This window comes from Aristolochia californica, unplaced genomic scaffold (assembly GCF_029961685.1).
Source record: "Aristolochia californica isolate CCGP_79_NKW_82.1479 unplaced genomic scaffold, dmAriCali1.0.hap1 SCAF_4, whole genome shotgun sequence".
In the NCBI taxonomy this organism is placed as follows: Eukaryota; Viridiplantae; Streptophyta; class Magnoliopsida; order Piperales; family Aristolochiaceae; genus Aristolochia; species Aristolochia californica.
The window spans coordinates 43,184,792-43,196,897 of NW_027182103.1; the positions used below are offsets into that span (position 1 = coordinate 43,184,792).

General features: G+C 36.1%; 1 protein-coding gene across 1 annotated transcript; it reads right to left on the reverse strand.

Moving 5' to 3' along the window:
* Positions 1 to 328: 328 nt before the first annotated feature.
* On the reverse strand, positions 329 to 9,580 carry LOC137962417 (protein SUPPRESSOR OF PHYA-105 1-like). The gene is made up of 9 exons (XM_068809269.1): positions 9,465 to 9,580; positions 9,288 to 9,380; positions 7,015 to 8,507; positions 6,094 to 6,251; positions 5,070 to 5,901; positions 2,916 to 3,062; positions 2,402 to 2,716; positions 2,239 to 2,298; positions 329 to 1,138 (listed from the first exon to the last, which is right to left on the reverse strand). The coding sequence occupies exons 2-9, from the start codon at positions 9,376 to 9,378 to the stop codon at positions 947 to 949; spliced, it is 3,288 nt and encodes a 1,095-aa protein (XP_068665370.1). The 5' UTR covers positions 9,379 to 9,380; positions 9,465 to 9,580; the 3' UTR covers positions 329 to 946.
* Positions 9,581 to 12,106: the final 2,526 nt, after the last annotated feature.

A 12,106-nucleotide genomic window follows, 5' to 3' on the forward strand; every position in this document is an offset into this window, starting at 1 on the left:
CTGGAGTATACCCTATAAAGAAGAAGCATAAAATGGAGTTTCCATTTAATGAAGAAACTTATGAATCTTCCTGCTCTTGTTCAATTGTTTTTGTAGTTGTAGGTTGATACCAGGAAAACAAAGCTTTACATATACCCTTTTTTTTTTACTGAAAATTTTATACCCATTTTAGACTCAATCCACCAACAAGAAATAAGAAAAAGAAACAAAAGCGAAGATGACACAAGCTTTATTTCCAAGATCAATTTCATTGCCATATTCAAGTTTCAATTTTTTTAAGCTATTGTAGTACATCTCCTACCATACAAAAAATGAAGGGGTGTGCGTGTCAACAACCTTCACACAAGATCTTCACATTAATCATAATAGCTCTAATATACAATAATATAATAATAATAATAATCAAAAGCATCTGATAGCCTTTAGCTTCCCTCACCATTTCACAAACAAAAAAAAATATTCACATAATTGAAGTGTCCAACCTTCAAATGCACCGAAAAACCTGCTCAGCTCTTCAATCTCTTTTGCTCAATCATATTCAGTAGCTTAGCGGATCAACTTTTAAACCTCAACAGTCCTATCAAAATTGCAGTGACCATCTTCTCATATGAATCCTCTGAATGTTGATTTGTGTCATCTTCACGAATGGATTTTTTTGGAATGAACCATATGAAGGTATGTCTAACCAAGTGGCATTGCTCTGTCCCTTCCATCTGGATTTCATCTTTCTAGCAGGACTTCAAAATTCGAAGTATTTATTCCTCAGTTGTCTTTTTGCTTCCATCTCCATTCGAAGATAACCACTTCATAACTATTTTAAAGTTTTAATACCATCAACCAACATGTCAAACTCATAGCAGGGCTCTTCCTCATCAACTGAAGGAAATTTCATTGAACAATGAAAAACGCCATCCCGCTTAAAGCTAGAACACTAGTTTCTTCTTCTTCACACTAATTGTAGTAATTTTATACTGCCGCTAGAGTTTGCCACAACAACCATGTTTGACTTGCCTCTCCAACAGACACTTGAAACAAATTGCCCATTGTCATCACCAGTCTCTTGACCAGAAATAGGATCAATTGAGCCAAACTTGTGAGAAGTCATAGGCATTGGAAGAGATCGATAATAAGCATAAACCTGAGAAGAAGATGCACCCACAAATCAAGCAACAGCTACAATGAACATATAATTTCCAAATAACTATCGAGGCCTTGAAGCAAGATTTCATAGTCTTTACTTGAGGGAAAAACAAGAAAATAAAATAAATTTGAACTCATCTTTTTGCAAGCATAACGAGTTTCACTGTCCATTGCTGAGAATGACAAATCTATTTGATGATTAAAATCATATTATATGACATTTATAGATATAGTATGCGTTGCTCCTTTTAAAAGGCATATACCTATTTTTCCAACTAAGGTAGAACCATTGCTCGTATGATAATTGTCTTTGTATGAAAATGAAGTTTACAAAACTACCAGGTTGGTGGAGAGGAAAGAGCTTCCAATAGAAAGAGAATAATGGGTGCAATGATCCTTAGCAAAGATTTCATAGTCTTTACTCGAGTGAAAAACAAGAAAATAAAAGAAAATTGAACTCGATCTTTTTGCAAGCCTAAAGAGTTTCACTGTCCATTGTTGAGAATGACAACTCTATTTGATGACTAAAATCATACTATATGACATTTATAGATATAGTATGCGTTGCTCTTTTTAAAAGGCATATACCTATTTTTCCAATTACGGTAGGAACCATTTCTCATATGATAATTGTCTTTGTATGAAAGTGAAGTTTACAAAACTACCAGGTTGGTGGAGAGGAGACCCTTTAAGCCCCAATATATTGGAGAAGAGCTTCCAATAGAAAGAGAATAATGGGAGCAACGATCCTTAGCAAGGGTGATAGCTATACGACTAGTTGCTCTAAGAGCATGCTGCCAATAGATGGAGAGTTACAAAGAAGGTCAAAAAATTTCATCATGAATTATGAATATGCCTACGCTGCCGAAGTGGAGAACAACTGTGTTTCATCCAAGTTTTCAAAGACACAGAGCAGAAAGGAAGAAATTTAGCCTTTAGATATAACAAGACAGGAGCGGATATTCTCACTATAGAGCACATGTAAACCACCAAATAATATAAAACACAGAAGTCAGCAAAAAAGCAAAAGAAACACATATGTCTCCCTTATATGAAAAAAAAAAATAGATGTACTAAAGTAAATCATGAAAAAAATACCTCATTTGTCTCAGAACCACATGTTATGTAACCATCAGAAACAGATAAGCCTACAAAGTTCTGAGGAACCATGTAACAACAATCAATATAAAAACCAGAACTTCATTGAAATGTAAACAAGCTAGAATGATCCACAAGATGAGCTAGTAAGCAGACCACAAACCTTTTCATTTGTGTGGCCACTCAAGGTTAAGCTGCACGCATTATTGGACAATTCGTTTGTTGTGTTGTTGAGATCCCAAAGCTTGAGTGTGTTATCAGTTGAAGATGAAACAAGTGCATTGGAGTCTAAGAACCTAACATAGCTCACAGCTTTACCATGGCCCAACAATGTACACCATGGATTTCTTGTGTTCCGGAGATCATAGCAGTAGATCTTGTTGTCAGCAGAACCAAAAGCCAACAAATGAGTTGAATGAGAAGAGAATTGAACACAGCAGATATTAGCAACATTTCCAATTGTGCAAATGCAGTTCTCCTGCATACCAATGAATCAAATTAGGTATAGCCATTTTCTTCAAAAACAAATGATAAGAAGAACCTTATAATTGCTGTAAAATCGTATTCTACAATATAGAAGACCAGCCACAAGTACATGAAAATAAAATTTGAAATTCAAACTCTAAAAACAATCAACTGAGTTGTTGTAAAAAGGTAATTATGTAGTGGGAACATGCCTCATTAATGCTCCATAGCTTCACAGAACAGTCATCACTGCCACTGGCCAATTTCATAGGATTCAAAGGAGAAAAATCAACGGACCAAGCTCTCTTATGATGCTCTGTGAACCGCATAAACCCTTGAACAGTGCTTGCATCCCACAACTGGATATTTAAAGCCAATTATCATTACATAATGAAAAGTGCAGACTGTGGAACTGAAACATAACCACTTTTTTTTTTGAAAGATGAGGTTGCATCAGAAAGTAAAATGAACTCAAGACTTTATCTTAATAAATTTCATATAGAGAAGGTCACAATTGGGGTTATATTGTATGATATCAAAATAAACCACTAAATCTTTTTTTTTTTATAAAATAAACCACTAAATCTTTTTTTTTTTATAAAATAAACCACTAAATCTTTATCAAAAACAGTCAGAACAAATGAGTCAAGTCAAAAGGTACAAGTAGCATTTGTACTAACTTCTTACAAAAATAACCCTTCATACTAACAGAATCATCTCAAACTACCATACAACATAATTGCCTCACATAGGCTTTTCAGCTTTCATCTTTTAACAGTAATGGAGATTGATGCTGCCCACCGTGTTCTTTGTTAGAGAAATTGGTAAATATGTTCCCAATGTCCAAGCATGCATATCTTCTAGATAACGATAAAATAAGCTTCACTCTTACATGGAATAAGAAATATCTTGGATAAAAAAATTAGAAAAATGAAAGTTCCACCCTAAGTTTTAACAGAAAAAGTATCAGAAAAAAATTTTAATTCAAAAAAATATCGCTAATGGATATTAGAACTAACATTTTCTCAAGTAAATCTCTTACCAACCACAACCCAGATTTTCCTAAAAAGACAACGACACCAAATAACCTCCACAAGAGAATATACAGCTAGTATATTTCCATACAACACCATTTCAGCTCATGTAGCGCCATTCAGATTTATACAATGTCTTAGGCAGTATACTGTCGACTTGTTCCCTCTCAAACACAACGCGCATTTGAATCAGTATATTATACAAAACTCATTGTTTCAAACATCTGAATCTTTTTAACATAGTGACACAGATTTATTAGAGGAGACAGTACAATAGTGTACCAGGAAGAAAAGTCTACAAAAGAGAAGCTACAGCAAGATCCAATCACAATTAACGCACAACTTATGATATATACATTTAATTATGACAAATATGCATTAAAGGATTTTTTTAAATTATGATATATCATTTTGTCTACAGCTTCTATGCTAAATATAACCCTAAAATATATTGTTGATAACCCGTTAGCCTGACATCTCTCATGGGTGTGAAACATTCTCCTTCATAATTTCTGCAAAGATTCATTTTTTTTTCTTTTTGTGATCACCACCTAAACTACCTTCTTATAGAAGTAACGAAAACCCAACTCACCCTTCCTTTTTATTTATCTTGCAGAAGTTTTGAGTAACACATTTCACCCTTTTAATTGTTTTTCTATTCCCTAAATTTGCCACACCGAATAGGAGTTTTAGAGGATGTCAATAAATTACGTCATACTACATGCAAGTTACTCAATAGAAAAAATCAGTTCTTTACCGCAATGCACAATCAGCCATCCCACTTTTGCAGTATAAGGGGAGGAGGGAGGCCCTACCCTCCCCCTTCTCTACAATGCAAGGAGGGGAAGGGCCTACCCTTTCCCCGTGCCAGAAGAGAGGATAACAAGGTGGGCCCCTCTTTCGAATTTTTTTTTATTGAGTTAAGAATTGAACATAATTAAGTGTACTTTAGTCCTTTCAACAATAAAAAGAAGGCCCACAAGGTGGGTGAACAAAATGCTTTTTCAACATCAGATAATTTAGTAACTTCACACACTTGTTATTAATGACTTCTTTGGTGTGAGTTGTAATTTTTTAAATAATTACTTTTAATTTTCACAAATTGCAGATCAAGCTAGCAATGAGGCACTATATTGATGATTTGGGTCATGAATGGAAAAGTAACAAGTTGGCTCACAGATGGTAAGAAAAGCAGGGTAGGTTGAACTATGCATCTGGTTTTTTAGATCTCAATATAGGAAAAGATACTTAAAAAGCAGTTCAATGGACAAAGTAAAGATGGAAACAGAACACATCTAAACACCAAAATAATGTTCATGTAGAAGTACAAACCTGAACTACACCGTCATAATCTGTTGAAGCCAAGTAGTTTTTGATGTAGTTATTCCAACAAACACAGCTCAGCTTAGATTTGCTAGACATCTCAACCACCGGATAATGGATATCCACCATATCATTCAACAGTGGACCAAACTCAAATATCTTAATTTTCTTTGACACACCAGCTGCAGCAAAATAGTCCTCATCCCGGTCAAAACTCAAAGAGCAAATAACATTGGAAGAGTTGAGAAGGTCCCCATTTCTTAAAGTGCCCTTTACTTCAAATTTACTGTATCGGGCAAATTTGCATATTCCTTCAAAAAATGCTCCAAGCCGGTCAGTGGGTTGATTGCTGGTTGTTACCCCCTTGTGTGTATTCTTTGCAAGAAGCAACATATCTTGGTTTCTTCTAACATCTTTATTTGCATCAACCTCGACATTAGCTTCAGGAAGCCCAACTTTAGATCTCATTGAAAAATACGCTTGCTCAAGCTGAGCAATGTTTCTCATTAACCTTGCCTCATTATCCTCTGCTACGTGCATTTGTGAAGAGCATGGAGTATCTTTTTTATGACACCTATTTGAGATATCGTTAGAGTCCCTAGTTGTCCCAGAAGCACATCCAATTCTCAGAGAGTGTTGTCTCTCTACCTCCTCAATGTCAAAATTTATGCATCCAAGGCCTTCAACCACCTTTGAGGCTTGTTTTTGTTTTTGTTCTTTCAATGACAAGAGGAAATGCAATAACAAATCAGCTTCAATGTCTTCATCCTCAGACAATGATGACTTGTCTCCAAAGGATGACTCTCGAGCTTCAGATATCAACTCAGATTGCAGAATTTCACTATCATGCACAACAATATAATATCATTTGAAACATCTCTTACAAAACTTGTAGCTTAGACGTGCACAAAGGAATGACTTTTGTAGAGTTTCTAATTATGTCTAGTTGTGAATAAAACAACTTGAATGGAACAATAAAATTTCACAAAAAATGGTGTATTCATCCAAGATAAGAAAGTAATAGATGTCAAACCTTGCCCTTGGTCGGGAAGATGGTTCAGGATGGAGCAACCAAAGACAAAAGTCTGCTTCTTTGGGATTTTCAGAAAGAAAAGTTGGGGGAAGAATCCGATGGCGTAGATCAGACATAGCTGTAGTATGCAAATAGGATGACTCAAAGGTGCAAAGCAGCTGAAAAATAGCAGTAAATAATTAGTCTCATAAATAAACTTTTTATCTACTTGAATAACATTTTCAGATTCTAAAGAATTTTTTATCCTGACAAAGTCACCTTATGACTTTGAATCTTAATAATCACAATCCCCAAACTAATTCTAAGAGACGAATCAAACGAGGATAGCCAAAAAAAGGAGTAACTTAAAAACCTAAAGACAATATTAAATACAGTGCGACTCTGTCAAACTACAGTATCAAAGAACCCAACTAAATATAAAAATAAGCCCACCACATTAAAATTATACCTGTTATTTCCCTGTCAAAATGGTGATGATACTTCCAAATTTTCAAAGCATATAAGGATAAATGACAATAAAAGACACAAATGTTTATGCTTATAAATTTTTTTGATACCATGACTCCACTACAACTCTTATCCTTACCAAATTACATCATTGTTTGCACCACCTTATATACAATATATTAGTCTCTTAATGGCAAAAGCCTGTGCAAAATAAGATATTTTAACATGTATCCATTAAATACTATATCATTGTCCATATCAACAATGCATTTCTCTAACAAAACATGAAACATCTAGCCACAGTGGTAGAATTTGGCAAATCAATAATACATAGAACATATAGCCACGTTAAACACATAAAACACCACTTTTTCTTACCTCCAATATTGAACCAATCTGAAAGAAAATACAAGTGAAGGTGTACAAGAGACAAGCTTTTACTTGCAATTTTTTAATGCCAAAAGAAATTCTTACCTCAAACAAAAAAACTCCGAGACTGTAGATATTCGATGAAAGCATACATACTCCATCGCTGAGCTCTTCGGGACTAGCATACCATCTCTCCTCCAATAATAGATCCATTTGCAATGACTGTGAGAGATTAGAACTGTTATGGCCAGTGAACACATTTTGAGTTTTAACATTTCTTTCTAACCGACTATTGTCCTTCAAATCATAACCAAAATAGTGTGCCTTGGAACTAATGGTATCATCTTCTCTAACCACTTCATTTCTTAAGCTATTTGTACCTAAATAATGGGAATACTGACCTACAAATTTCATTTGCTTGGGGGTCTTCTGATGCTTCATAGAACTTGTTTGCGTATCTTGCTCCAAGCACCTTTTTCGTTTTAATTGCCATTCTAAGACTTGAGCATCTTGATGTGTTTCTGACAAACCTGCCTTGGTCTGAGTACCCCATAATCCAATATACTTGAGCTGGTTTGATGGAAAAATTAAGAAAGATGATGGACGTATGTCCTGTATAGGTACACCTTGCGAGTATGCAAGATCAACCAGCTCCACGATTTGCATAAATATATTTAAGCCATCAACTTTATTAATTTTTTGACTACCAAATTTGAGAAATTCTCTTAAGTTCACTCCATCAAAGGAAGTGTCAGTACCAAAAATGTTACCCCCACCACGTAATGACATATTGTTAAGCTTAGTACTAGAACCTCGTGGAGCATCCAACGTCAACCCAATACCTGGGATCTCCTTTTCAGTATTCTCACTTTTCATCACAAGCTTGGATACATCTCGGGATTTCTGATGTATTTCTGGATGCACATATAAAGCACCCTTTCCCTTCAAGGAGTTCTTAACAAAAAATTGAGGAAATCCTGATGATGGAAGAACCTTTGTGCAAATCCCTCGTGGAAACCCTAGACTATTAGTAGTAATAGTGTTGCTATTGTTGATCAAATGCCTAGGCATTTCAACATGCTCTTCATTCAGGTTTTTAGAAGAAATAGGCCTTTCAAGATATTTGGGTGTAAGCATAAGCTTTGCAGTCTCTTCATCATTAATCATCCCTGATTCCATAGATAGCAAGTCCCTGCGTGAACTAACATTACCAGACCCACCAGCCAATTGAAATAAATGATGCCATTGACCTTGGCCTCTCCTCATTGAGATTTCTTCTCGGTTGGTTGAACACTCAACTGTTTTTGAATTTGGGTCCTTCAAACCTTTTAAAGTTATCGCACCATGATTTACAGCACAAGGGCTTTCATGCACAGTGTTAGGGCCACCAGACTCAACAAAGATCTTACCCTCCAGAGTCTCTGAGAACAATTCAGGTGACCTTATCGAAGAAAGTGGGTCCCTCCACTCATTCTGTACAGACATAAACATTGTAGAAGAGTCTAAAAGCTTAGAATTTTCTTGTTGTGGGGAATTATCCTCCTTCTTCCTGAGGTGTAGAGGCTCTACCACATCTCCCATAGTTCCATTCACATCTCCTGTACTTTCCATCATAGGTAAGTGAAGTTCACTCCATTGATTGCAAAGGTTTACTATAGTCCATAATCACAAATCTAGTTAAATAAAAAATAAAAGGTTAAAACATATCAACATTGAAGAAAAGTTAATGTAAAATGATCCTGATTATTACTTCAAAAATTACTGCTAAAAATAGCTTTTAAATAAACTCCTAAAATTAATTCTGAAACTGTTATACAACAAAATAAGTAGAAAATATAAAAAAAAAGCATATGCTACAAGTACCGTAGCTTAGATAAGCATCAGGCTTTAGAATTTCCTTTTCCTAAAAGATCTCCATAACAGACGCACAGTGCAACAACCATGCTCAGGTGAAATATAACGTTTATAGCTTCTGGACAACATATTAAAAAAGATCAATAAAATGAAATCAAAGGATTAGAAAATGCAGCACAAAATGAGATAAAGTGAAAAAAAAAAATCTTAAATTACACAAAAAAACGGATAAGTAAAATCATAACATGCATAATTGTACCAAAGAATCACCTGAAGACCAACACCTAATAGCTCACCAAAAAAAAAAAAAAGGCAAAACATTTCCCGTGAACAGAAAAAGCAAATTGACGGAATGAATTCAAAGATTGGCGAAACCAAAAAAAGAAGGTACAGAGTAATCGGCCGCAGTTAATACCGACGCTTGAGATAGACGAGCGAAGTAATAAAAATATCGCAAAAATAGATTTATGGTCCACATCCGAATCCTAACTGAATAATTGAAAATCCCGCGTTCCCACACTCACCTGAAGTCGAAGAAATGAGATGTCGGTTCCCTCGTAAGACAAAGATATCCAAACACACAGAGCTCCAACAACATGTTATCCTGTTACGCATTTCTATAAGCTGAAATATGCTTCGCTACACTTCAAATCTGCAGATAACCAAAAACAAATAAAAAATAAAAGTCGGAGAAATCTAACCTTCCTCGCACTTACTCCCGTTAATAATTTTTTTAACACCAAAACCTTTCCTATTCCCTTCCAGCGATCCCTCTGCCACGCCATGACAGAGTCACGCCGTACGATGACTGAACAAGTTCAAGCTGCAAACCAAACGGAGTGGAAAGATTTTTTTGGAAAAGAAAATTTAGCTGAAGTTTATGTTAAAATGACATCGCCCTTGAAGAAATATTACCTGGAAGCCACTCTTGCTGTAGAAGAAAAATGACATGGGCATGATGAACTGGGAAAAACCAGTGTGGCTTCTCACTCGCGCGGTTTGCGGGACTGTATCACTATCACCAAATAAAAAAGATCTGAAAAGTTGACAAGCGCCAAGTAAAGATTTGACGACGTGGTCGCCAAGTAAATATCGACATGAGAGAGGGTAAAGAAAAGACAAGCCATTAGGAGGATAATAACTGTCTTTTCGTCATTTCAGGGAAGAGACGAGGAGAGGAGAAAAACACGCCACGTTTCGCCGAATGAATGGTGGCAACGTCAGACGCCAGGGTACTCAAGGGATATGGTGATCAAGTTGATCTGGCGTGGTTACCGGTGGGTCCTCATGTTTCTGACCAAAAGCAGCTGCCACAGATCTCGTCACGTCACGTGACACAAGAGCTCGGACAGCCAGTGATGGCATATCTTTTTTGAATTGGTAAATTTGTAATCGATGTTGCTTTTCATGTGAATGAGGGTTCCACTGGCGACTGGCTATCTCTTCTGGTGGAGTTTGAAGGAGGAGACAGGCTTCATGCATGTAAGACAGTATTTTTTTTTAATAACTCTTATTCTTTTTTTTTTTACTTAATGGGCATGTTTGAATTACTTTAATATGATTTTTTTTTTTATATTTTTTGAATTACTGTTCGATGAACAATTATATGAAACAGAAGAACAGTTCAGTTGGATAACTAGGTCTTGAAGTCACGTTCTATAGTATGAGAAGGCTGGTAAAGACTCTTGATACCTTGGCTTTTCCATCAATGGAAGTATTGCTTGAGTGAATTTGTGAAGTGATTTAATCAAAACCAGCTCTACAAATCCTTGTTGGCGGTGCTTTCACTCGTGTAAAAGTGGCGTATAAGAATTTAAGGTTTCTAGTTTATGGACTGATGTTAGGGTTAGTCCTCTCCGATCATATGGAGAGTGTGAACGGGGCTTGTCTTATAACAATAGGTCTTAATTACTCTCTCCATGTGATTGAAAGAGATTAATCCAAATACAGTATATAAACTAGCAAACGAGAACCCAGATTTCTTACGTTTTTTACTATATAACATAAGGTCAGGGCCTCATAGTGGGATCAAGCCTATATGGCCTTAAAAAGATTAAATATTTTGTGATTTTCAGTTGTTTTCTTCTCTGTTCTGCACAGGCAAACTCTCCAAATTGGCTGGAGATGAAGCATCTATGGGGAGCCAATTGGTGCATCATACCATTACAGGGACCCTTTTCAGTGAAGCTCACCTCACTGTCCACACAGAGGACTCTTTCTGCCAGAGATGTCATCCCCAGAAACTGATCTCCAAGAGCCACTTACACCTCACGCCTCAACTTCTCCCCCTAAAGTAAGCTGACTCCAGAACACAGAGAGCACTAAAGAGGGAAGCTTCTCTCTCTCTCTCTCTTTCTCTTTTAAACTTGTTAAAGCTGTTCCCACTCTCCAAGTCAAAATGTAGCTGTTGGTGGGAAGTGTGCTTCGGTTTTCCGTTTTGATCTCCATTGGATTACAAAGGCATCCAATTCTCCGTCTCTCTGTTTCATTATATATTTTTCTACTTGTTCTCTGTAAATGTCTCTGCAGATAGTCTTTGTGGTGGCCTTCTCCAAAGTGGAGAGAGAGCCGTGCTTGTGTAAGGTGAGTTAGTCTTGATTGGAATGTAGACCCTTCTTAAGTTTTTTTCTCATGGATAGGATTCTTGAGGCTTGTTGCCCTACACTAAGAAGAGATTGTGGTTGCCCTGTTTCTGAGTTTGTAATTTTTTTTTTTTTTCACATTCTCTCCCTTGTGACCTGAAATGATGTGGAGTCTCTAGTGGTCTTTTTATTTCTGTTATTGGGAAATCTGGATCTCTTTCTTCTTCCATTTTGGTGTTTGGGATTCTCTTCTTTCAGTGATTCTTAACTTGAATGAAAAGATTTCTTCACTTTGGCAGCATTCATCTGAGTTCTGCAGACACTAATCTTTTATTTATTTATTTAGTGGGTTAAAGATTATGTACAGACTTTTTTTATGTTTTGATTGGGAAAAATGAAAAGTAGAGCTACTGAAGGAGATTAAAAGAAAGCAGTCAACAGCTACAGCTAGGAACTGAAAGAAAGAGCAACAAATAATGAAAGAACTTGGCTAGGGTTAGCATACTAATCATCCTTTGGATTTGGATAATTCTTGCATAAAAAAAAATCATGGTTCTGTGTGTCATGTGAATTGGCTTTGCTTGATAATAATTCTCCTAAGTTAGGACGAACTTGCAGAGCTTGATCTTTGGTTATTCTTTACTCATTATAAGTTTGGGTTGGCTGACTCGTTGTGGGATCGGCCAATTTGGATCACTAGTTGAAGCAAAATATTTTACTTGTAGTAATGTGTTAATGGTGTTTTTTGTTTGAGGGAAACC